This window comes from Pleuronectes platessa, chromosome 15 (genome assembly GCF_947347685.1).
Source record: "Pleuronectes platessa chromosome 15, fPlePla1.1, whole genome shotgun sequence".
Taxonomy (NCBI): Eukaryota; Metazoa; Chordata; class Actinopteri; order Pleuronectiformes; family Pleuronectidae; genus Pleuronectes; species Pleuronectes platessa.
This window is the reverse complement of record NC_070640.1, coordinates 23774867-23802253: the sequence shown is the minus strand read 5'-3', so window position 1 is coordinate 23802253 and position 27387 is coordinate 23774867. Positions and strand designations below refer to the sequence as shown.

The 27387-nt window shown below is 40.1% G+C and overlaps 1 protein-coding gene across 5 annotated transcripts; it reads left to right on the top strand.

Moving 5' to 3' along the window:
* Positions 1-792: 792 nt before the first annotated feature.
* On the top strand, positions 793-26243 carry LOC128456739 (HMG box transcription factor BBX). Of its 5 annotated transcripts, none has more exons than XM_053441059.1 (16): positions 793-927; positions 3722-3799; positions 5938-6109; positions 6248-6505; positions 8178-8382; positions 8468-8535; positions 8676-8750; positions 9559-9639; positions 12337-12402; positions 13006-13861; positions 13959-14091; positions 16430-16581; positions 16797-16880; positions 17412-17609; positions 19460-19649; positions 21385-26243. In XM_053441059.1, the coding sequence occupies exons 3-16, from the start codon at positions 5951-5953 to the stop codon at positions 21461-21463; spliced, it is 2604 nt and encodes an 867-aa protein (XP_053297034.1). In that variant the 5' UTR covers positions 793-927; positions 3722-3799; positions 5938-5950; the 3' UTR covers positions 21464-26243. The 5 variants fall into 5 exon arrangements, with proteins under 5 accessions (XP_053297034.1, XP_053297037.1, XP_053297035.1 ...); XM_053441062.1 differs by lacking the exon at positions 793-927 and adding an exon at positions 1924-2458 and having other exon boundaries at positions 6251-6505; positions 17415-17609; XM_053441060.1 differs by lacking the exon at positions 793-927 and adding an exon at positions 1926-2458 and having other exon boundaries at positions 6251-6505.
* The last annotated feature ends 1144 nt before the right edge of the window (positions 26244-27387 follow it).

Sequence of the window (27387 nt, the reverse complement as noted above, 5' to 3'; positions counted from 1 at the left end):
TGAAATATTTAATTATAGAATGCTACTGATCCTATTGAAAAGCCTCAGGGCCTCAGGTGAGCCTCCTCTGGTTGTTCCCAAACCCCAACTCAGGACTAGAAGGGACTGGGTTTTTGCCTACAGGGCCTCTCAGCCCTGAAACTTCCTGTCAGGGGATTTGAGGCTGCAGAATCACTGGTGTCTTTTAAATCACCTCTTAAAGCTCATCACTATGAAAACGATTTTGATTCACTCCACAGATTTGTTTCAGCTTTGATATGTTTTAATTATATTCTTCTTCATTCTGTTTCATTCTCTGTGGCCTGATCTGATAATATCAATTTATATATTTTTCCATTCAGAACATTGTTACTCTACATTAATCAGAGGTGAACGTTAATGTATAATACAATTCCAGCTATACAGTTGTTATTATATTCAGCTGATTAACAAATATTATAAATAAATGGGCTCATAATCTCACAGACTAAACGTATTCATCTTTCAAGGACAGTAACCATTCAAGTCCCTTTATTTTTATCTTTTAAAGGAAGTGTAGGTCCTCTACTATAAGATTGGACATTCTTTATACACCATGAACTACCAGGTGCCAGTGGGCCTCCACTGCCTGGGACTAAACACACAAACTAAGTTTACACTGCTGTTATTTTTTTTCATTATTTAGGCACTAACTTCACCACACGTGTCCTGGACATAATATTTAAGGACGGTACACTAATCTAAAAACACTGGAACATGACGTCGCTCCTCATTGGTGTAACCAAACTGTCCATCAGAAGAAGCATCCAGTCACACGTGGCTTTACATGGCGGGGTGGGCATGCACGGTGTGTACAGTGTGCTGCACAAGTGTTGGTAAATTCACGGCTTGATGTTTGAGATGAGACTTCACCTCAAAGCCGCCCGGTGACTGTGCGGCCGCCCTCAGGTAAGACCCGCTCAACCTCCGCTGCAAGTCTGGAACAAGTGTGAGCAGTCTAACGCGCACGAACACCCAGGAAGCTCCGAACAGAGGCCACTCAGCGGAGGGAGATTGGAGGCAGCTGCAGCCACTGCTTATCGGGGCTGTCTGGGGCTTTCGGGGACCTTTGTCAGTCGGGCCGAGCAGAGACATGAAGTCCACTCAGGGATGGTGTCCGCGAGCACAGGCCAGTGTGGGTCCGAGCACTTTGCAGACCGGGGGAGGGGAGGGATATAGCTGAGGGCAGATTTTTTCTCCCACCTCGAGGAAAACGAAAGTGATTTCTGTGACTTTCTGTGACTGAACAGGTGTGTGTTTCTGGCAGCATCAGCGCGTCGAGGTGTTCTCCGTGCGGGCGAACGTCGCTCGATGTGCCTCCTTCGCTGACACTAACATTCATCATCTCGTGAAGTGCTGCGTTTCTGTACCGCCGTCAAGCCGCGCTCAGCAGCACGGGCCGTTTTCCGGTCCACGGTGTGACGTTAAAAGCGGTTTCATATTATGTGCATGCATTTGTATGTTCAGCCTAATGTGGCCTTCATTTTATTATAGTGTTATACCTTGGTTGGCAAACGAGCTGTACCTTATTCTTTTATTCCAGGAGATTACATTGGTATACTTTATTCTACTCTTTTTAAATGCCTCATCACCAAATATTTTTGTTTTGTTTTGTGTTTAATGTGCCTCGTTAAAGCACTACAAATGGATTTCATTTTGAAAGGTGCCATTAAATGAAACTTGAATTAAGAATTACTACACTAGGTTCACTTAAAAATAGCCTTTGTTTATTTGTTTGACATGTAATCATACGATCTATGTGTGTGTAACACAAAAACAGCATGTTGTAAAATACCTTAAGTCGAGGGCTGTGGAGAGAATGTACTGAGAAGTAATGGAATGTATTGACACGCGTTATGTTGTTCATTGTGATACATTTATAATAATAATAGTAATAATAACCTTATGTGAAGAGCACACAAAATACAGATGTGCACAACAATAAATCAAATGGCTCAAATACAGAAGAAAGTACATTAATAATAATAATGATAATAGTAATACAAGACTAAAAAAGCCTTGCACCCCAAATAAGTACAGGAATACGCCTTAAATAATGTTTTTAATTTTAGACACGTATCAGACAACATTATTTGCTCAAGCTATTCACTCCAGAGCCTTGGGGCCTGATGACTGGACGTTTTCTGTTCAGATAATAACCAATAACCATCACATCAAAGCCAAACCACAGTGGATCATAGCTGAAGAGAGATATCTACAGTCTGGAGCTGCATCCACTTTCTGTCAACAGCCTGGAGCCTCGTTGCTTTAAGTACGAACGCATTTATTCTGGTGACGAAGGTCCGTGCTTCCGGTGTATCGGTCGAGCTTGACGCGGCTGTGTCTCCGGTGCCGAACTGTTATGATGTGTCAATAAGTTAAAAGGTGGACGGCACCAATGATGAAAGGCCTCCTCCGGCACCTGAGCGGGATTCCTGAGGTACGTTGAGCCACCGAGCCGCCGCTCATCACAGACAACTTGTGCTCTGATTCAAAAGCCTGCAGCTCTCACTCAGTCACTCAGAAATATTATTATCGCCGCTGTGGACATGATGTCCGCCTGCTGCCTTCGCCTCGCAGTCTCCCGTCTCTCACCGACATTTGACGGAGGAGCAGTGTTGCGAAGCATCCGGTCCTCGGGGTCGCCACTCCGCTCCTACAGCTCCTCTCTCCTGTTTGAAAACACCGTGTAAAATAAATGTTTGTCAGTGAGGTGGTGTGACCCCCTCCTCCTCCTCCTCCTCCTCCTGCTCTCCGCATCAAATACTCTTCAAAACCTGCGACGTTCGTCCGGGCAGCTGCCGCGGCGGCACCGACCATCACCGTCCTGTAGGCAGCTGTTCTACGAGCTCGCAGTGTGTGCGACCATCGCAGGTTAAAACCGTGACACGTTCAGTTAGCAGGCTGCGGAGCTAGCAAGCTAACTAGCTACTTTTATTCCTAGTAAAGCTGCGAGGAAATTGAGCGAGTGCTCGGCAAAAAACTGGCCACGGATGCGTGTGCCTGGGCAGAAAATCCCCAGTTTAATTAATCATTGTGGATATATTGTCCTCGGAGTGGGACACATTGTCAGCGGAGAGTTTGACAGCAGTGAATTATCCCCCCACCACTGTACTGTACTTGGGGTTTCTCCTCCAACCCGAAGCAAGATGGACTCTCATTCGGCTTGTCTGTCTTGTCAGGGCTCGCATCGACGTTGTGCACGGAAATGAACATGTCTGCTTAGGGGTAAGAACACGTTCGGGGGACAGACTGGTGTTTTCTGGTTTGTTGTTGACAAATGTTTTTCTGTTCATGTGCGGGAGGAAGTCGCCACAGCGGCTCAAGACAGTCCGATCAGGCATCAGCAGTTTTACCTGACAACACCACGCAGCCTCTGCGGATCTGAGACCCTCCTTTGCCAGCCCGGCCCGCCACTGTTGTGTTGTTTGAAATGCATCCAGTGGTCGCAGGTCTCTGGCCTGCGTGCTGTGGCCACAAGGGCGGATCGACTGCACGATTTGAATGATCAGTTGTCACATCCGACAAAATGTCCCACCGTGCTGTGCAGCCGGGCAGCTCCTGGTCTATGCCACCCAGCAATGCGCTGCTAAAGTTGCTCAGTCCACATTTGTTCCTGCAGCCCGGCTCAAGCTGTGACAGAAGAGTTGCAGATATGTGACCATGTAATGCATGACTGAGAGCCGTGTCTTGTGTTTTATAGGTCATCGTCATTGCATGACAAAGGCAGTGGCAGATCCATCTTCATCACTCATACAGCATTTCCATAGTTTCATCTCCAGTAAGTATCCCTGGTTTACACATGACTTCCATACATACAAGCACTGACATCTGGATGGTGTCCAGAGGAACAAATAGCCATTCAGTCCCTCATTCACTGACTGGTACATTTCATGTGTCATGTTTGATAGACATCCAGGACAAATGCAAACCTGTTGAGGGACAGAAAAACAACAAAGCTAAATAAGCAAATATTTAAGTTCATCTTTATCAATGTTTAGCTGTTCTCTGATCTCTATGAGTGTAGAACATGACAGTGCCCTGCAGATGATGCTTAGACAACGTGGCTGTGATAAACACTTCATACAGGCGTTGAGTTGTTAGTGAAACACAAACGTAAAGGGGACACCAACACGAACATTTTAACAGTGTTATGCTGAATGAAATATAATCAGTGTAACAGTCTATTACAAGGCACTTGATAGTGTAAAGTGCAAAGACATACTTCCCAATAAATAAAATCAATGTACTTTGGTGCCTCCATAATATTTATGAGGTCTCCAGGTTCCCTTATTATTTACTCAACAACTCTCTCTGAAATAGTTAACCTATAAATCACTTTTCATGATTAGTGAATTGACGGCTTGCAGCAGTTCCTCAGGTCTGCAGCTGGCTGACCCCAGCTGTTGTGACTTTGTTGCTGTTGTCTTTTTGCAATGAAAACTTGCCAGGAGCAGGTCTAAGAAAGCACAGAGTCCGCCAATGATCATGTGCAGCTCCTGTAGTGACCAGTAACACAGAAGAGGTTCATGCTCATTGGTCAACAGCAATTACATAATTTGTGCTGGAACACCCCTCCTCCCTCGGGATTAAGATCCAGTGACAAATATTTTAAAAAGTGCAATCTAGTATGGTTTTTATAAATGCCAATAAATAATTACACAATCTATAGTATGTTGGTTTTAGTTGTGGGAGTACTTACTTTCAGAAAAGCAAGTCTGAGTTTCCATGATCCTTCATCGTGTACATATTACAATTTTTGGTTTTGATTGGACTTTTATAAATTACATTGATCTATCAAAAAAAGATACCACACCTCATCACCGGCACAGTACCAAGCTTAGATTTAATCACTTGCTTCCTCAGTGGTTTGTGATATTAGAGGGTGGTATTTCTTATGTGCCTTGTTGATGTTTTGGAGATTCACCCAAACTGCAGGAGCACTGACTGGCTCAGAGTGACCACACGTTCTTCTACCAATATTTCAGAGTGATTCTTCAACACATCCACAAGATGATATAGTTTAAGCGTCAGAAATGAATGTGACTACCTCTGCTTCACATTGAGACAGCACAAGTGTGTAGTAAAACACTTTTACCATCTTTTTTTCAAAGATCCCACAACAGGAGGTCTCTGTAAAGCCAGCTGAGGCAGAACATTAGCATATTAAATAAAAGCAAATTAAATGATGGCCAGTGGGGGATAATAATTTAGCTTTTTCTGTTGCTCTCTTGCTGAATAATAAACCAAAGCGAATCAACATAGAAGCAGTAATTCATAGTTTTAATGAGATCTTCAACTTTCAGTCAAGCCCATCAGAAAAAATCCTTAGTTAGTTTTTGGCGACATAGGGATGAGTTCCCCGTTTTGGTTTTCATAATCCCGTTATTCCGGCTGGAAGCCAGTAAAGTGACTTAAACATATTCAACCCATTTTACAAAATATTGTAGATGATTGTGGCAGGACTGATAAGGACATATAGTGTTTAGAATTGGTTACAGATCAGACACAGATTCATGTTTTGTGAAGAAAAGTTAATTTGGTTTAGAATTGGTTTCAGTAATTTACTGCTTTCACATCATAGTAGCTTTTTTGCTCATTTTGTTATATTTTAAAGGTTTTCCATACATTAAAGGGCTCCTACAGTAAGTTTGATTATAAGATAATGTGATATTAAATGTTAAACTTTATTTCTATTTAAAATGATTTTATATACTCTATATTGTTGCTGGTATAACAGTGACACTAATAGGTTCTTATTGAATTGTGCATATATATGTAGGTGATAACTTGACTAGTTCCTGCACATTACCATTATTTTGGTAGCAAGTATCTCTTATTTTCTGCGTCCATAAGACAACATATATCGTTTTGTAGAAACAGGATCTTATGGTGTGTCGAATCCATTGTTCCTTTTAGGTGCGGTAGTACCATGAAAGGTGGAGGAAGGGGTAAGGAGCCACCTGTTATCGGGGAGGTCACTGGGAAGCGCCCCAAACGCAAATGCCTTCAGTGGCACCCACTTCTCTCCAAAAAGACTCTAGATTTCTCTGAGGAGGAGGAAGAAGATGATGAAGAGGAGCTGGAGAAGGTGAGTAGATAGATGAATTTGAGATTATTGCAAGTACGCTCAATGGCTTGACAGGTCCATGAACTGAATAACAAATCTGTCATTTCTCACAACCAACTGAACGGCATTGCATCTAAATATTTATGGATTTCTTATCAGCAGCCAGTGTTGTGTGGCCAGGACCAGGGGTCGCAAATGGAGTGTGTTAGCACAACAGAGGATGTGGAGGAGGACTCAAATGAACAACGAGCACGGCGGCCAATGAACGCATTCCTTCTCTTCTGCAAACGCCACCGGTCTCTGGTGCGTCAGCAACACCCTCGCCTGGACAACCGTGGGGCCACCAAGATCCTGGCTGATTGGTGGGCTGTGCTGGAGCCCAAAGAGAAGCAGAAATACACTGACATGGCCAAGGAGGTGAGGCTTCAACCTGACTCTAACTCCGTTTCTAACATTAATTGTAACTTTACCTTCTAGTATCTCCAAACTAACAAGAGTTTGTTTTATGTGAACATAGTTTTTTTAGGAACCAGTGCATCATAGTAAAAGTTACTCTCCTGGATTGTCTGATAGACAATGGATTGTTTCATATACATATATATATAATATAAAAAAAGTAATTAAAAAACGACTAGTTACTAAAGTTACCGCCATGGAAAAGGACTTCTCTCACTAGTGTCAGTTAAGATACAGTATTCATTTCAAACTTGCGCAAATTCAGTCTTACATCATAGCAAACCTTCTAGCTTTAATGATCACCCTCCTATTCATGTTTCCTTTATGCTCCTTGTGTAATTATGATAAAGAAAAATGTTTGGTCTACTCAGGTTTGCATGATTTTTAAAGAAGATCGGAAGTTGATCTGAAGTGATGAACTATATTGCGCCAAAAATGTATTTAATGGGATCAAAAAGTTTGCATCAATAATGTGAACACTGCTTATCCCAACATGCAATGCATCACAGTTTATAGATGAAAAAAATATACAGTCATGCACACATGTCAGTGATTATGATGAAAACAAACATGATTCAGTATCTGAGCTCCTTGTGTAATAGAAACAGTTGAGTGTCTTTTAAATCGAGAATTATACCACTGAAAGTTGGTTATTGGTTTAAGTTTTTCAGGCCACTATCAAATCTGATCAAACTACACCCTCACAGATCTGATGATGTAGATCGGTTGAAATTTAAAGTACAAGTTTCGTGTCTTTATTTGTCATATACAAGTTAACACTGGGTCACAGTTAGGGTTGGGTACCGAGAACCGGTTCCAATACAACCGGTACCTACCGGACCGAAATGCAACGCTTTTCTATCTCTCGGAGAGAGCGTTAGAAAAGACCCTCAGTCTTCAATTGGCTCAGGCACCGAAGTCAGAGTCAGGAGTCAGAGTGTGTGTGTTTTGTATTTATTTAAGTATACTGTAAAGTTTTGTTAACAGTTCATATATTATTCTTAATTTTAAGTTAAAAAGTTTTTTGTATTTATATATGTCTATAATCTACTTTAAACTGTTTATGTATTTGGCATAAAAAAAAAAGCCTTTCTTAAATGTCGTCAAGCATCGTATTGTGCACTTTTTTTTTTTTAAGTATCGGTTCAGGCACCGTTTAGGCACCGGTATCGTTTTAAAAGTATCGGTTAAGCACCGGTATCGGATAAAGACCAAACGATACCCATCCCTAGTCACAGTACAATGGAAGGAAGAGAAGAAAGAGGTCAGCTGAGCAGTGCAATATTTACATCAAAATAAAAAGTAAGACAGAACTTAATATATAAAAAAGTAAAATACAATACTAAAAAACTGCATACATTCAGGGGTGCAGTGTAACATCCAAGGATGCAAATGTAGGAACAACTCAAATTGGATGGAATTGAAAAGTGCAAACATATATGCTGAGGGTTGTTGGACGAATTGACTACGAGATGTGAATGAATTGACTTTTGAACGAACTCTTTATTAACATTACTTCATGTTTTTTTTTGCTAAACTATAATTGTTTCTTTTAAGTCATTAGTATTGAATAGGAAAACAGAGAAATGCACATATTGTTTTTAAGCTAAATCCATTCTGGATGTTCTTTCAGTACAAGGAGGCTTTCATGAAAGCAAACCCGGGCTACAAGTGGTGTCCCACCACCAGCAAGCCAGTTAAGAGTCCCTCCTGTCCACCAGTCAGCAATCCTCGCAAAAAGGTTTGGTCCTTCTCTTCCAACTCATCAAAGGACTCCACCACTGCCAAAAAAGTGCCCAAAACTGACAGCATGCCACAGTTAAACTTTGCCATGGCAGGTGTGTATAGTTACAGGTTATAGGTTCAATGTAAAGTTAGAAATGTAGAAATGTTTTTTTTTGACTAGTGTCATTTCACCGTCAGATCCTACTAAGATGGGAGGCCTTAGCATGCTGCTATTAGCTGGGGAACATGCCCTCACGAACAGGGAGGTATGTCACTGTAGCAAGCCACCCAGGGGTGCATCCATCTAATGCACCAATGTGTGTTAGTTTTATCTGTATCACAGACAAATTTGTGTCTTTAAATTGTCTTTTTTTGTACTTAATCCCAGTGTTCTTTTCCTCTTTAGACCCCTTCCAGCACTAAACCTAGTTTACCCGACACAGCCAGTGAAGAGAACTGCTTTCCAGGGGAACAGGAAGAGGTTTGTTCTGAGGCTATACTTCTCTTCCTCCTATACTCTGAACTTGTTACACCCATGGTTACACCACATACTAGATGTTCATGTTGTCTCGCTGAAGTTGGTCACTGATGGGGTCTGACTAAACTCTAATGTGATAAAGATGTCTTTTGAAACTCTTGTATGTATATCAACAATAGGAAACAACAATGTATTCAATAAGTATATTTACTCGAGCAGGACTTGAACATGTTTCCATATCATGTTTATATATCGACTCAGATATTTCTGAAGCCAAAATCTTTATACTTCACTCGATTTTATTTGCTTTATTCACTGTTAGTATGCACGTTGAGACTACACATTTGTGCACCAATTTTCAAAAGTGAATTATAATATTATGATTATTTCCATATCATAAGTATATAGTATTTTGAAAAGTGCCATCCTGCACAAGTACTTTTACTAATGTTTTTTTTGGTGATTTCAAAATATAGGTTTGACAAAACAAAATTTACACAAAAGTGTACTTTCTTTTCAATATTCAGAAATCACAATTTGTGTCATAGGGCTTCACAGGGGCTACATCCGCTGCAAGAGTAAGGGGAAAACTACCCCAAAATCAGTTTTTACACATATTAAGACATCTAAGTTGTTTATCTAATTTGAAGTCATTATCCTTTATCAACTGCCAACACAATCCATGATCCACCATCTCATCACATCATTGATGATTTGAACTATTACTGGCTGAACCGACTTAGCACAGAAGTGTTATTCAAAGCTTACAGCAGCACTGACTTGTTTCTTCTTGCCTTGTTTTGATTCACAGATGTTGTCTGGAACAATACCGAAAAGAGGGCTTGATGTTACTGAAAGCAGGGTTAAGACTGCCTTTTCCCCACCGGCAGAGGTACGACATTCATTTCTTGAAAGATGTCTCATTTAACATTACTGAACTCACTGCGTATCTGCATATGACTGTGCTTGGGCAACATTTCTAGTTAACTTTGGTCATCACAGTATTGTTTTTATGCTTAGAGAACTTGGAGATGTGGACAAGCGGGTCGTGCTGTGCATCTGTCAGAGGTGCAGCATGTTGGCTAAGCTCAGCTGAATGTCCATTACAAGCATTTTCTCAATTGTTTGCATCTGTGTTCCTATATTGATGAATGCCATGTCTTCGTTGAAGTCATTGCCAAGTTGAAAGCAGGATCCAATTTTTCCTAATTGGCATAGGTAAATGCCCCACCAACGCCCATAAAAGAGCATGGAACTGCAGTGCTGTGTGCATGCCATACAGTCTATAGTGCACACACAAAAATCTCAGAAACTGTAAAGAACATTTAACAAGCCAAAAATGATTGAATTAAAATCTAAAGATGGTGCCGTACCAGACTCAAACTGTAAAAAAAAACAGTTATATTTTGTAGTGTCAGCAGTGAACATAAAATACCACAAAATGGAATGCAGTTACACATTCAGTGATAGCTGTATCGCTAGAAAGTCGCATTATTACAGTGAAAAAACTGAAAAAAACACGAGAGAGAGGAGGGGAGAAAAGAAAGATGCACAGAGTTATCCCAGCTGGAGCACCTCATCGTTGGAAACACAGCACTGCAGGTGAGCCCTCAGCTGAGAGTCTGTGGATACTCAACCTGAGCCTGAAGGGATCCATCAGAACCGGACATGTTTGGCCAGTTTCAGACCAAATGTTTTCAATTATATTTGGGTTCAGGTCCTGCTCGATGTGCACAGAGCTCTGCCTCCACAGACCTGGGTGCACTGCACACCGGGTGGTGCGGTTGCATCTCCTGAGCCACCTCTCGTTTCAAAGCAGATATAAGCTCAGTTTTCCGAATTAACAGGCCACATCTGGATAGAACATTTGAACTAAAAGCTGTAGCATTAAAACTATGGAACATGTCACACATTTAATATTTGAACACCAGTGCGTAAAACCTAAAGATGAGTTAATATTTCTGTGACTAACTCTCGGATTCTTTTTCAGTATACACCTAATATTAACATTTCTATGCGTTTAAAACAATTATAACACGATGTTATATTTAAATCTTTTATATATATGTGCATAAGAGTGCTCTTCAGTGTGCGTAGATTCTGTTCTTATATATGAACAAATCCCAGATAAAAAAACATTTGTGAATGTCAGAATCTTTGTAAAAACTTTATAAGTGGGGATTGAGAAGAAATTTCTTCTTAAGAACGGTTGGTGAATGAGGCCCAATGTTCCATGGAACGCACAGTGATCACTGAGTAGTATTATCCATTTTACAGATTAAACAAAGCTTTGATGCAAATCCTTTAGTTTTCAAGTTATTCAAATTGTTCAATTAAGCGTTGCAGCCCTACGTAATTGTGTTAAAACTGACCAGAATGGCAACATGCTGTGCAACTAAGGTACCCAGATGGATCACTTACAATCATGTTGTCTAAAATGGCCGCCATTTCTCACCCTCAATGGACGCCATCTTCGCTTTGGACCAGAGGGTTAAGGACCAAATGTATTTTCAGAATGAAATACCAGCTAATGGTGATGTAATTTCCATGTCACATTGCATAAAAGGCACTTACAATATATAATAAACTATAATTGTTTAGGTCAGGTGCAGTAAAACAGGCAGCGATTTTCATTTTTAGTGAGTGCACCATATTGACACAGTGTACTACATGTAAATCTGTGACTAGAGACAATGTTCAACCCCAGGAAACCACAGCGTGATGTCAACTAGCCAGTCAGTATCAACTAAAAAACTGAAACTGGGATTTAGGCTATGGGACATGGTATGTTATTATAGGTTGGTTTTCCAGCTCTCTTTGGACTTAACTCAGGTTTTCCACTTTGATCAAGCTTTTAATTTGGGTGAGATCACCTGGGTGACTTGCGCCTCTTGGCAAACCTGCTCCAGTGCAGATAAACTTCAGGGAAGCAGATCCAAACCTGCCTGACAAAGAGTTACAAGTAATACAGAGCAGTAGGTATTTTTAGACATCAGTTGAATGCTTGTACTGTCAAACAATTTCCATGTGACCTCTTTGTTTTGAAAACAGAGCATTTAGCAAAAAGGTTTATGTAAGCGGACAGAATTATTTCACTCTTACTCCATTACTGCAGCTCAAAATATCATAAAATTACTTAATGAAAAAAAAAAAAAAAAAATTATTAGCTACCTTAGCAATAGATGCTGCATTCTGCATACACAGGCGTTAGGTACTTCTCCTCTCTGCTTTGTCAGCAGTTACAGTCTGACATTACTTTTGTTCATCAGAAAAAGGATTCCTCACTCTGTATCACCTGCATTTTATTTCTGATTATTTCTGATAATTGTTGTAGCTGTCAAATGAGCTCACTCATAGCTGGATTGGTAAAAACTGAGTAATAAGCAGTTACAGTTGGTACCCAGCCTCACAACACCCGTAAACTAGGGTCACTGATATTCGATTCAGTGAGGCAAGAGAACCCTAAAGATGGAAACTTTAAAACTGAATGTGTTTCATGGCACAGGCCCCAAACTTAATCTTTTCTACTATAAAAATGAAAAAGGTGATATTTCTAGTAATAAGTCAATACGTTACTGTATGTTCACAGTCATCGCTGTCTGCGACACCTGAAGGAAAACCATGCAAACAGTCAGCTCTCTTCCAGCTTGCTGAGGTAAGACATTGGACAGTTTGCACAGACACAGTGCATGTTAAAGTTACAGTATTATTCTGGGACTCCACAAGAAGCTTTCCACTATTAACTGTTCCTTTTTTTATCTCCGACTTTTCATATTGTGACCATTGTAATTATAATGTGATCTCTACTAGAATTTATACTTGCTATCATGTTCAAATTACACATTATTTACCTGAGTCTGTTCACTGCTGCAGTGCCTCTATTCACTGAATACAGATAAAGCGTTATAAATGGCAGAATGAAGAGTGTAGTGCAGTTATTTGCTCATAGGTATAAATCTGATCCTAGGTCAAATGACGGTTATTAAAGCCATCAGCAGATTCACATATGAGTATTTATACATATCTGCTCAGAAAAGATCAGTTCATCTGAGTTTTGTCACCAGCAGTAAAAAGCATTTCGTAAGCCATTGTAAGATTATAAACATTTTTTGAAATGTTATACAGTGCAATTTGTAGATATTTGTAATTAGTTATACAAACAAATGATATATATATTACATGTGAAGATAGAGAGTTAGTATCAAAGGGTACAGTAAATTTGACCAATCGACTGAGTGTGCGTTTTGTGTTTTTAAAGATGTGCTTAGCGTCGGAAGCTGGAAAGATGGACACAGTGGTTTCTCAGCCAGAGGACAGTTCCTCTGCTGCCTCTATCCAACAAACTAGAGTCAAACCAGAGATCAAGGAAGAGAAAGCAGACACGAATGACTGTCTTCCCTCTTCTCACACATCAGCCCTCTTACCTTCATCTTCTGTCACGTCTACCTCCACTGATGCCATTCCCCAACAACTTAGCAGCCAAAATGCATGTGTCAAAAAGAAGAGCAAGAAAAAAGAGGTAACCAAGTCACATGATAACAATGAGATCCCTTGCACAGCAAAGAAGATCTTCAAAAAGTCTAACCATGCAGAATCAGACGCGGATAGTGTTTTCAGTACGATTGAAGCCGTGGCCAAAGGGGCATGGAAAGACACAGAAGAGAAGGCCAAGAAAAAGATTCAGAGCGGTCCTGGTGTTGCTAGCTCTGGTTTTCCCAAAAAGAAGAGCAAGCTCAAAGTCAAGACCTTTATGACAGAAAAGGAGGAGGAGATGGATACAGACAGTGTGGCGTGTGCACAGTACAGTTCCTCTGAAGTTGAGATACAGGAAGAGATAACTCACATGAGCCCCAAGACAGAAGCAGAGGAAGAAAGTATTGGAAGCAATGACCTTCCGGACAGCAAGACAGAACTCCATCACTCCCCCTGCAACCTTTCACCTGCTAAGCTCAAAGACGATGACCAGCGGATGGAGAGACAGGGTGAAATCACCTTTGAGTCCAACCTGGAGCACCGCGGCTCAAGGAAATCAGAACGGAGCTGTAAAGGAGCCTTGTATAAAACCCTGGTTTCTGAGGGAATGCTTACTTCACTAAGAGCCAACATTGACCGAGGTACCAATTTTAATTACAGGAAAAAAACAATTTATAAATGAAGGAGGCATAATCCAGTCTGTGTATGACATCTGGCTGTGTGTGTGTGTGTGTGTAGGTAAAAGAGGAGCTTTCCGTGGTTCTGATCCTGATGCAAACTGGTGCGATGACAGCTGGACTGTTCCCCAGGTGGTACCTAATAATTCCAAGAAGCTGAAAAAGTCCAAGCTCAAAGATGAATCTTCACAGGGGTGAGTCAAGTCTCCTTATAGAACTACTGTACCTTGAAGGATTCTGTGAAGCATTTAGCAGAGTGATGACATAGTTCTGGAAGGGTATTGCTGCCGCGGCAGAAATCGTGAGATGTATGAGAACCAAGATATAGCATAAAACTTATCATGTTGATTACTCTTTGTCATAACATAAAACTTTTCATGTTAAAACTATACATTTTACATTAAAACCAAAAACCTTTCAGATACAAACCGAAAACTTTTTTATGTTGTAACTTTCATTGCCTCAATGTTTTATGTTTTAACAATAAGCAGTCAGAGATTGAATTATTGTTATCAGGATGGTTGTGAGTCCTCTTTCGGGCTTCACTATTCTGCACACAGCAGGGTATTATTTTCACAACCTCTTTGTCTGTACGAATTTGTGTGAAAATACAAGTGAATATTACTAGGCCGGTATTTGTGTGCCTCTGTCCTGGTCTCTGCTGTGACCTCCTCCAACACAAAAAGCAGGAGCAGGCGGTTTCAATTCTTAAAAAGAAACTATAGATTCTGTGATTTAATTAGCAGCATTAACTTTAAGATGGTCACCTGCACTAGGCCTGCTCGATTATGGAAAAAATTATAATCACGATGATTTTGGACAATATCAAAATCACGATTATTCAAACGATTATTAATATGTGCCCTTATTCTGAAGTCTATGCTTTATTTTTTTAATCACTTCCGGTTCCGGTAAACGCTGAGGACGGCTGTGTCTTATTCCTCCGTGAAACCAGGATATCGGTGCCCGGTTATTCAAACCCTTAATGATGGTAACCCTAACACTCTATGACCGACTGACCGGCGCGGAGAAATGCGGGTCCGGTCTGACCTGTCTGAAAACCTAGGCGGGAGCGCGCTTGAGAAAAGCGGTGCGCGGCCGCTATGCTGCTGCCCTCCCTGCTTTTCCACTCGCGCTGTTTTTTTCACCACCGGTCAACACACACACAACTCGCCTCCTTCACTTTACAGAATTGCGCATGCGCGTCTCTTTAAAAAAAAAAGCCAAATAATCGTTTCAACTCAATTATAGTAGTTTGGAGATCGTTTGCGGCATAATCGTAATCACGATTAAATTTCGATTAATCGAGCAGCCCTAACCTGCACACACAAATTCTTTATCTACATTATCAGCCTCCTCTCAGGGGTTGGTGATGGCTGAAGGCCGAATTATAGTCGGGTTGTACGCATGCACGCAAGACACGCAACACGCCCCTTTCGTGCCCTCTGGCGGCTTACGTGCGTCCGCCAATTTTTCTAACTATACGACAAAGCGACGCAAGCCTCACGCAGCCCGCAAGGCTTGTGATTGGTCTGCTTACTACATCCCGTCCGGAGTCTAGTTTCCGGTTTCATGCCCCATAATACGCGGAAATTACGGAAGATTTAGAAGAACGAATATGGACCAAATAGATGAGCACTTGGCAGAAGAGATCCGAAAGTATGACCACTTGTATAACCCGTCACTGACTGGCCGATTTGTCTGCCAGAAATAGGCTATGAGGAGCCGGAGTGGCGATCTAAATAAACACTTGACGAAGAAGAAGACGTCTCTTCTTTGTGTGTTTTGTCTTCGACAAAAAACATTACTCCGCCTAGTGTTCTGGCGGTGAATTGCGTTGCAATACGCGCAACACGTTAGAGAAGCATAAACCAAAACGAGTCCGTCGATGCAACTGCATGGCCTTCCACGGATGCAGTCGCAGGACTATAATTCAGCCTTAAGAGGGGATTACAGAATTATTATCAGCAGGATGATTGCCGACTGTCAACATACATTATAACGTTAAAGGTTTTCAAGTTTTTAAAATTTGTTCTTTTCTTTTCCCAGTATGGCATAAGTTACACTTCTACAGATATTTAAAAAAAAATCCCCATTGTTGTGTCCTTTATGTATTAAATATGTTAAACAATATCTGAAATATCTAGTGTATACAGTTTGCACATCAATTTAACTTTATCAGAACACCCAGGTTAACAAGTAATCTTTCTACATCTTTGTACGCATTCAGTTATACTCATACCCCCAATAAGCATCTGTTTTTCTGTGTAGTCACTGGCCCTCTGGTAGTTTGAGTCCCTGCAGAGACATTTAGCTTTTTAAAGATGCATCACTGACTTTTTAGTCATAGATCTTTTTCCTTTTTATTGAGTTTCTTCAGCTCATCTTATTAAACAAAGATTGGTAACCTTATGGCGAAGTTAAAATGTCTATAAAACTTTGACTTAATTCTTAACATGATTTGGTTGAACAGGTTTGATTACTCTATTGACTATATACTTAACGATATGAACTCTGATCTTCACTTGTCAGCCTAGGGAAACTGGAGGAGGAGTTTGAAAAGAAATTTAACAGCCTACCACAGTATAGCCCAATGACATTTGATAAGAAGGGCATTACTGTCGTAAAGAAGAAGAAGAGTGACAGCTCCACTGTCCAAGAGGAGGCCTTGAAAGTCGGAAAAGGTAAGAACAGAGTCAAAGATTACTCCAGTGAATAAACACAATGGCTGTTTTTTAATATCTCATTTCATCCATACCCCACTCTGCAACTGTTTATAGAATCGTATTTTCCACACCTTAGGTGAACAGGACCGATTCTTTCTGTTAAAAACAACATCATTTGGACTTCATAACACAGCTTTTCCATGCTCTTTTTTTCTATGTTTTTGCTACATCAGGACCATCTCCATCTCAGAAAAAGACTTCATTCCACAAGATTGTTAGGAAGCAAAAACTGAAAAAGGAGAAACCAGTGGACAAAGGTGAACTAGAATGTCGATGTTTGCGCATTATATAGCAGGGATGTGAACATTTTAACAGATTCATGTGTCATAACCAATTACTAATGTGACCAAGACCAACAAAATGTTACAGTTAAAGAGATATTTTTAATGAGAGGAATGCCATTACTTCAAACTCAAATCTACTTTATTGTGTAAAACAGTTTTAAGAGCCTAGACTTAGAGCAACTTGAAATAAAGTCTTTAACATATCGCCATTATTTTGTGGAACATGGCTGAGCTACCTAAAATTCACTGAGATTTGAAAACAAACATCTATATGTATTTCATGCATGAGACTTACATTGTTCACTTTGTGCCGTTTTTACTATTAGTATATTTAGATATACTTGGCTACCGATGCCTGTATGCTAACAATAACTTTCATCTGTTGTGATTGAAGACCTTAGTAACTCAAGTCCATGTTAAGAAGGTTCTAAAATTGGGCCATTGATTTTCATGAGTACATTTGCAATGTTCAAATCATATATATTTGTATGACCTTCTCCACAGCAGTGCTACAGAGTGATTCCACGATGCCGGATTCAGCTTCAAAAGCCAAATCATGTGCCCCCGTTGCACCAATGTGCCCAGATTTGCAGGGTGCCACTAGTATGGAGATGCTAGTTGGTAGCCAGAAGAGGAAAGCGAGGAAGACCAAGATCACACATTTGGTGCGCACAGCTGATGGCAGTGTGTCTCCAGCTGAGGGTGAGTGATGAACAATTCATTTATTGATCTATAGATCAGTTGGTGTGGAATTAGATCTTCTTTCTTTAACATGCATTATTTTAAACCACCTAGAGTGTTGGGTAAGAATTAATGGTACTGCTTTAAATTTACTCCGTTCCTACCTCTCCAACATAAGTTTCTCAGTCACTCTCAGCTGAGATGTGGTGTCCCTCATGGCTCTGTCCTTGGTTCCCTTTTTTTTGGTCTATGCTGCATCTTGGCTAGGTCATTCAAAGTCATGATATATTTTTATGGAGACGACTCATTTACATATGCCATTAAAACCCAGAGATCTGACTCTGAGCAGACTAGCAATCTCGTAACCTGCCTATCTCATATTAAATCCTCGAAGTTCCACAATTTCCTTAAATTCAATGATTACAAATTGGAGGTCATCCTGTTTAGTCTCACAAATTCCATCTTCTTCGTTACTGCTAATCTTGCTGATCAGATAAACAATACCAAGCTGACTGTATATCTTCACGCTGTGATTATTGCAATGCACATTACTCAGGTATCAGCCAGAGCTCCCTCCACTGTCTCCAGCTGATACAAACTGTTGGTTCCCAGTTTATCACTGGGACAAAAAGGCATGACCACATTACCCTTACACTTGCCTCCTTACTCTAGCTCCCTGATAAATTTCATATTGATTTCAAGATTTTATTGCTCCTTAATAGCCTTACATTCAAATACCTTTCAGAATTATTGACTAACATTTGCAAATATAGCAGTGCTCGTTACTCCCAGGTCTCACTGTGTAATTAGGGGTGGCAAAGCTTTTACTATTAGAGCTGGCAAATTCCGGAATAATTCTCCACCTTTTTTTAAATCCGTTTTTAAAACTTATTTTTGTGAGAGCTTTCACAAATTATGGACTTTTGTTTTTAATTACGCTGACTAACCCTAGTTATTTCTATAATTGTATGCGTTTTAATTTTCCTATTCCCTCTGCGCATGTTCCATTGTTTTATTCAAATGTCTTGTGTCTTGTGTATCACTTCCTTGTCAAGCACATTTTTAAGAAAAGTCTATTTATTTAAAAAGCGATACTTTTTCATTGTACATAATATAAAATGTATTTCTCAAATTTAATCATTACCTGTTTTAATTTTTTTTTATTTATTATAGATTTTTTCCATTTTTTTAGCTGAATTTTACGAAGATTTATGGAAAAAGCCATAAAAGCACAGCTAATAGCTCAGTAGTTGGAGACTACACTTTCAGAGAGGAAGTTCTTCTGAACCATCAAAAAGAGTCATATTGTCAAAATAAAAGCCACAGATTAGTTTAACATTAAGAATGCTATGAGTTTTGTTTAGACAGTTTAAAATAGGATTATAATAACCAGGGCCTTGTGTGACGAGCTGTAACATTCGAGTGTCATGTTTTAAAATGACAAGCTGCAAAACTGATGATGGGCAGTGGGACTCAGTGCTGGTGCAGGCTGACGTCACTGTCAGCAGCCGGGCAGGACAAACACTCCCTGATGATAGGAATTCATTGATGGGCTCGGACCTTTTACTTTCTAATTTATCCCCCAAAAAAAATTAAGTAAGAGTTATGTATGGGAGTACAGTGTGGGGCGGCTGCTCTGCAGCTCGGCTGCGTGGGCAGGAAGGTGAATGATAGTTTTACACATTTGTAGATAAGGTATAATGAAGAAAATTGAAATGACAATAGAAAATTATTTATAAGATAAAGCAGGAACCAATGATCCAAAGGCACTTCAGAAAATAACCCCACCCTCCTCAAGTCAATTGTATTGGTTACAAGTGCTGATAATTCTGACATTTTCACCATTACATACATTGTTTTTTTTGCTACAGAGGACAAAACTAGGGACCTGAACCAGGAACAGGATAAGAAGCCATTAAACCAACAGAATTTATGCAATGAAAAAGGGTGCTACAGTAATCCGAGAGCTGAGACGGAGAGGAGCACCATACCACAAGAGCTACCTGCTTTCTTCAGCTTGGCAGCCCTCGCTGAGGTAGCAGCCATGGAAAACGTTCACAGGTGGAGACAAAGCACAAGTTATACACAATAATGATGTGTAAATTGTAACATGTACTAGTGTGATTTTCATGAAATGTCCTTTATGTGCCTGATAACTGACTTATAATGAATGACTTATAGTCTGCATAGGTTTTTGACTTTAACGACCTAATTTTGATTCTGCCCTGTATTAGACTTTCATGGCCAACTCAACTCTTCATCATATCTAGTCTCCAAGGAACAGACCAGTGGGTTGTATGTAGACAGTTTAATGTGAAGAAAAATCATACTAATCTTTTCACCCTCACTCCGTATTATTCCCTGTCTTTATTCCAAAAAGCTTAGTTTTCATGCAGGCTCACCGCAGCTTGATCAGATCTGGTTGCATGTCCCTAGCATCTTGGGGCCAAGTTGGGATCTTTCTTTCTGATCCAGAGCCATTGACTGCATTGGTCTGCAGTCTGTGATGTTTCTGTTATGGTCTGGCCCTCAGCCTGTCCATGCATTTTTTTTGGTGGATGTTGCAATGAAACCCCTGCAGCTAACCTCCACAGGGCAAACTATTGATTTCCAGCCTCGTATGCTCTGCCTCATATGCCATGCATACCGCTGTCTTTTCCTCTCATTACATTACATTACATGTCATTTGGCTGACGCTTTTGTCCAAAGCGACTTACAATTAGTACACTCAACATTTATGAGGGGCCATTTAGGGGTTCAGTAGGGGTTCTTGCTAAGGACACTTCGGCATGCAGATGGGGAAGAGTAGGGATTGAACCGGCAACCTTATTGTTGGAGAACGACCACTCTACCCCCTAGGCCACACCGCTCTCATTCGCTTCATCAACTCCATCCTCCCAGGGTACTGTCAATTCTACGAAGTAGTCAACACGCGGGATGTTGGACCAGAGTATCAGGTCTGGTCTTTATTTTGATTGGTCAACTACGTGTCAGATATCTCACAGAACCCACTTAAGCTATAAACGCCACTTTAGCCATGGTAACTATTGTGTCAGTTCTGCTGTAGCCTACTAACTTTAGCCAAACTTGCCGGTAGGTGGACATGTTACAAGTTACATGGCGACACATTAATCAGGAAACATCTGAAATGCAGGAGTTTTCAATGTACACTAGTCATGTGCGTGTCAGTGCAAACAGGAAGCACATCGTCTGTTCTGGAGTTGGCTGCTCAGTTGCAGAAAATACTTCAACCAAGAAACAGCAATGGTGACAAATTTTATAAATTGGTAAAAGCAGGCATTTCTTAACTTGGACTGACCAGTTGGAACTGTCACTGCCAGTAAGTGTTCCGACGCTTTGAATTTAGTGCTGGTAGTTGAGTTGTGACTAATGAGACCCAATCGAGAAGCGAATGTGGGTGATCGTGTCATCATTTCCATTTTCAGACATGACCTGCTGTTAAACTCCATAGCCAATTCTTTGGATTTTACCTGCAGTCTGCCTTACACGCATGCACAACACAGCGGGAGGTTCTCTGCACAGACACGTTCACAACAGCATCAAATCGTCTGCATTATTCAGGCGCTAGGTGGTGCAGCCGGGTGCAGCAGACAGAGGTGTAGGTTAATAAATATGCAAATGTCCATGCTGAAGTCCATGTTTTGCAGTTGCCTTCATGTACCTGTCTCAACTTAACTCTGCACTCAAGCTCTGACAGAAAAGACAGCAGCAGATGGAGCAAAGTGTCACTGTATGTGCAAGAATTTAAAACACATTGTCCAATGTCCTGTTTCAGAGGCCAGAGAGGCTTGGCTGAGAGTCAGAAGAAAGAGCTTGCCCAGACTCCAGTCCTCATCTCCTGTGCTGATCAGTGAAACTCTGCTGCTGTTATGAGAAGCCACAACCTGGACATTGACAGTGGAGCTTTATTTCCTCAGTGGTAAGCCCACGCTGAAGGGGAGGCTTGAACAGGAAGCTTTGGAAGGACTCCTTCCTCCATGGTGAATTTGCTTGAACTCTGGTTCACGTTGGGGGAAAGGCACCCTCTCCTTCTCCTCCCTGCTCCTTGCTATCTCAGTGTTTCCCTGAAGCCTTCCTTTGGTTTGAGGCAGGATGCCTTTATTCACCCCCCTTAGATGCTCTGTTAGGGCCTGTGGAAGAACCAAGCTATCTCTTAGTGCATGGGTTCCCCTATAGAGATGGTTCAGTTTGTTTTACACTGTTTTGTCAACTAGAGGCCATTTTTAAGGTCAATTCTTGCCGTTTAATAAAGAGCATTTTAGGTAAGAAAAGACCCAATAATGCATTGGTTTTTATAGACAAACACAGCTTGCTGTCACCTTTTTACCTCACACACACGCCTACTGAAGAGCTCCCTGCACCTCTGTTAGAATACCTCCCTATTTGAATAGCTCTTATCCCTTCCATGTCCTCCAGCTTCAACCCAAAATGAATTTAACCAGGGTAATAATCATGATGGATAGGCATCCATTAGCAACTACTTGCTTTGTGTTTCCCTTTGGTACACTGTTGTGGTGTACCCAAACTACAGATAAATCATGGATGAGCATTTGATATGTATGTAAAGATGATCCTACTGTAAAACAGTATGTGGTAGCTAGAAATAATCATTTTAGACTGAATGTTTAAGAATACAACTGTGCATACCTTTGCATTTGGACTAGAGTTCACTGTGTCCCTGTCTGGCTCATGAAACAATAAGATTGCTTTGAAACTGCTTCTTGTTATGGGGAGATGGTGTGGAAGTAATTCAGATATAGCCTTAACCCTCCCACCTAGACCCTCTTTACCACCACAAAGCCCTCAACCAGCTTCTTGCTCAATACCATCATAGTCCCCAAGTCAGTTTAACATTTTTGAATAGGGAAAATGCAGTTTTTGTCAGTACTTGATCTTATTGCAGTTTTCGTAGCAATTAGAATGGTCAGTTCCTTGTGTGCAACTTATTTCATGAAAGATTTTTGTTAGTTAGTTTGTTTTTCAATTACATAAATACTGCACTAATTTGTAGCTGAAGTTTGAGTTGCTCTTGGAAGGTTAATAAAATGCCTTGTCTCCACCAGACAGAGTTCTTACTTTAAGTTAATTAAGGCCTGTCTCAATAGTGTCTTGAGTGTCCTGGCTAAAGCCAGCCACAAACTCTCATGTAAAAGATCAGGGGTTGCCAATGTAAATGGATTAAATCTGTGAAAGGGTTTTATTCTGTATGTCTCATAAAATGAGCAATTTGGAAACAAAAAACACATTGCAGAAATAACATTTTCTGTTTTTTATTTCTTGTGGAAATCAGACTGAGCTGTGCTGTAGTCCCTCTCAGTGCTAATGGAGACAAGGCATTTCATAATTATTTGATTATAACCTCCCCATTTGTTTCCTATTAGCCTTTTGAGATTTTATTGCCAAGTAATGGTCTACTCAGAGGTCCCATGTAATCCATCTTTTAATTTGTACAAGTATTTATCTGTGCTCTTTCTGTTTTGGATTTATTGTGTTATGTTCGTCAGGATCATTCCAGTTCCATGCCGCTGTCCTGGCTGTACTTTAGTTTGCAGTTGATAAGCAGTAGTAATACAGTCTGCTGCAGGTGTGTTGTCTTCCCAAGGGTCGGTGGAACCTTGAAGAGCTGCCACAGGCTTGTGGAGGCTACCTGAGAGCTACAGACTCCCCAGCAATACCCCTCACCACCTTAGCAAGCAGCTTGTAGTGCCTCTGTGTAGACCAATACTTTAGTGATCACATTTTCGATTCAGTCACATTTATAACGTTTATAGGTTTGTCTTATCTGTTCTGTTTTAAAAGTGCATTTATGATGCTCTTTTTACCAGGTCCTCTCTATGAGCTTGGTTTTTCTTGAGGTCAAGTTTACTGGATTAAGACTGTTCGCTGTCAGAAAAAGATCAAGCTCATAGACAACTAATGTATCTGTGCTTACCTGCTAAGCAAATGGGTACTAACATAAAATGCAGCGTCTCTTGACATTAAGCTTGTCTTTTCACCTCTGGAGGAGTGTGTTTCACTATGAGTGCATCACTATTTCTTAGACACTTATTGTCAGGACCAACAAATAAGAAAGTAATGGGTCTTAGAGAACTTGTGGATCTTGAAAAAAGTGTTTCTTCCTTAATCAAGGCATTGCTACGTCGTAATAGTGTTTTGCTAATGTAGTCCCTTGTGTGCAGGTTTTGTAGTAGATGCAAAAAACCATAATTGCTCGAGATTTATCCTTAAAATCTAATAAACTAAGTGTAAATGTTTCCCAGTTAAGTTAAAGGAGACCACAGTATGCTTTACAAAAAAAAATCTAATATTAAACGGAATAGCTCATTTATAAATTTTGGCTGGACCGCAACAGCACGGCAGGCTGCTATAAACTTAAACGTCAGAGTCTGTAACTGAGTGATTGCATTATACTATTGCTTGTGTTCCAAATTTCCCCATTGGGATTTTTGCTCGCCTGAAATGAATTGGTGTGACAAGTTTCTATTGCACCATAAGAGGTGCACTGACGGGCAGTGTTGCCAACTTTTTGCGCTTTGCTTTGCGCCTTTATTGTCTGCAACAAACCTTAGCTTCTTTCCGTAAAAGACAGTCACCAGTATTTGTCCGCAAGCACAAAATCTGGCTTATCCTTCGTAGGCTAACCTTTATGACTATTATCCAATTGACTGTAGTTACATGGATGCGAACGTTCTCTGATTAATCATTTCACTCAGCCGTTGTCTGTTACCCACGTGTCTGGCGATTTCGTTGACCGTCGTCAAAGTTATAAAATCAGGATTTTAGCACAGCAGTCACTGCTGGGTAATATGTCATTTTAATCGGCCATGTTTCTGTCACTGATTCATAAATGTTCCATTGTTTGACACAGAAACCGAAAAGTCCTGTCAAAGAGAACACCTATATTGTGAACTTAGCTGTATTAAAATCTGTATATGTGAGCATATAGGGTAGGAGAGAGGCAAAAAAGGCAGGAACCAGCTGACACTAAGCAGAATGCAAATATGACATCATTGATATGAAAAAGTATTTTACACCATTTAACATTTAGTGACTTCAAGCAGGATTTTGCTACTTCCTAATGAAAGTAGTTGTTTACAGCGGTTCCTACGCCCTTAATGCGCGGTCCAGCCATATACTAGGTTTGACCTTGTCTTCTTTAAATATGTAAGAAAGTCACATTAGGATGTTAACATCCAAGCAGTAAACTGTATAGTTCTTCCACTGGTGGACATCAGTGTAGGGCTTTGCAAGACAAAATTGTCTTCCCCCAAAATAGATATATATTTTCTTTTGAGTTTATTGACATTTGCCAAAGAAAAGGAACACTTATATTCAAATGGAAATATTGTCAAAAAAAGAAAAAGAAAAGACGGAAACAAAGCTAGCGTACCAGTTGCACTGCATTTTCTAGGTGTGTAAATCTTCAGGTAACAATATCAGCACAATTCATCCTATGTATCTAATGGGCTTTCCTTGGTGTTTGAAACCAGAGTTGGAATGATGTGCAACAAAAGAGCACCGCCCAATGCCTCTTTTAGTATACAGTATTTGCACCTTATGACCCAAACCAAAATGATCAAGATCTTTGAAAAAATATATATACATTTTTACCCACTCTCTAGAAATTATGCATTTAAACATTACATACACGAGAAATCAGTCAATAACAAATCCACAACTCTACAAAACAGCCATAATACTGTCATTTCTCCACCCCCTCACCTTTTCTATCTAGAAAATGCTTCTATAAAGTTGAAATTCCTATATTAGTTACCTAAATGACTATAATGCCCTTTGTGCTAGTACTGTCTTCTTGAATGTAATCATTTTGTACCTGTATTTTTCTAATTCAGTCTTGATTGTACTGTACGTATGCTATGATGGTATACTTTTCCTTAGGTGCATAGTTACAACCGTTCTCACGACAGGATAGGTGCTGTGCCGCAGACTCAGTGGAAAAGTGTGAAGATTTTAAGTCCGAAGGACTTACTGTACCATTTGAGCATTAATGAGAGATTCTGAGAGATTCTTGCTGTTTGAGTGGCGGGACAAAAGCTTTCCCTGGTTTGCTACTATTTTTTTCTTTGCAGTAAAAGTGAAAGTCTGTTCAGGACAGTTTTTGAAACAGGGATGCTCCTGCAATCAGACCGAACAACTGAATGCTTGAGTTTCAACTTATTTATTACTGTTCCTTTCTATAGATTTAGTGGAATAAAGGATCAATGGAATATACAACTGAATATGCACCCATTTATACATGAACATGTATAAGATTATCTACCCTTTACTGGAATGTAGATCATGGCTTTGTTTTTTTGTTTTTTGTGATGAGATTATGCCAGATGTTTTGATTCTCTTTCCTCCATGTAGTTTTTACAACATATGCTTAATCTAATTTATCTTATTGGTAAGCATCATGACAGATATGTTTTTTGATTGTTACAGCCCACTTGTTAAATGCAGCCTTACTGGAACCCCTGCTTAGTGAGGGATCCCTCATCCTCCCACCACCCTTACCCCACCTACAACTTCTATGTCATAACACTGTTTGCTGATGCAACTATTATTCCTTTTACACTTTCTGCTGACGCAATTATAACTTCTTGAACACCTATTAAAATAACGTCTATTCCACCTGTGTGAAAATATTTTGTTTATTCAGATTTTCAAAGCACATCATTGCCTTCACTGAACAACAACATGCAGCTGCAGTTCAGGATTTCCTCACATGGTTATACTCTAGTGAAGTGTTATTTTGAGCCCTTATGGTATAACAAAGCTCCTGAAACATTTATACATGCCTCTCCAAGGGCTGTTTCATCCACAGATAGAAGAAGTAGCTTTCTTCAGAAATCCTAACAGTGGTTCTGATCATGGCAGAACAAGTTATTATTTGCGTAATACAATGTGCTTTTTACAAGAACACTACTAAAATTTTCCTCAGTCTGCTCAATAATCCATAATGACAAAATAAAAATGTGGTGTTAAAAAATTATTTAATTTTTTATTTTATTTATTAAAAATAAAAAACAAAATGTCTTATTAAAGATGAATTGACTCCTTTGCTGTGACAGTGGTTGCTGTTTACCTTTCCTTAAGATTTGTACAACTAGACTGGAGTCAGCTGTGGCAAATTACAGTTATTGGACACAATTCTAGATATTCACACTGCTTGTGTGTGTGCTGTATACTGAAATCACATGGATGAAGGCTCCTCCTGTGATGATGCAATATACAATCAGGTGTTTCTCCAATGTGATTCTCCGTTTGTCATTAGAGGACAATGTGTAAAGTTAAAACTGGATGAAATGTAATGCATGTTTTTGATGTAATGTTCAATTGTTAGTGCTTAGTAGTAAGCATCCTTACAGCAGCTCGGAGGAGTTGGACCAAGACAAGCAGCAGACCAACGGGCGAGGCATTATAATGTCAAGTGACCGTTTCCTACATGATTCCTTTAATTGAACTCGACCTGGTTTGTCAGACGTATTCTCTGAAGTTTGAAATAGACTAATCACTATCTAAGAAACATTTAAATTAATGATGAACACTATACTACATCTGTGCATAGTTATAGATAATAGATAATTTAACATTTTACATAATGTTAAAGAGAGTGCCTCTGCGTTCTGTAGGGTGCTAACCTCAAAATATAGTTCAAAGACCGCTGGAGAGCTTGGTGATCAAACAACAGCCACAGTGAAATCAGTTCTAGAAATAGAGATATTTTGTGCTCTGTAAATCTTGTACTTACTAAACTTAAGCTGACTTGAGTATA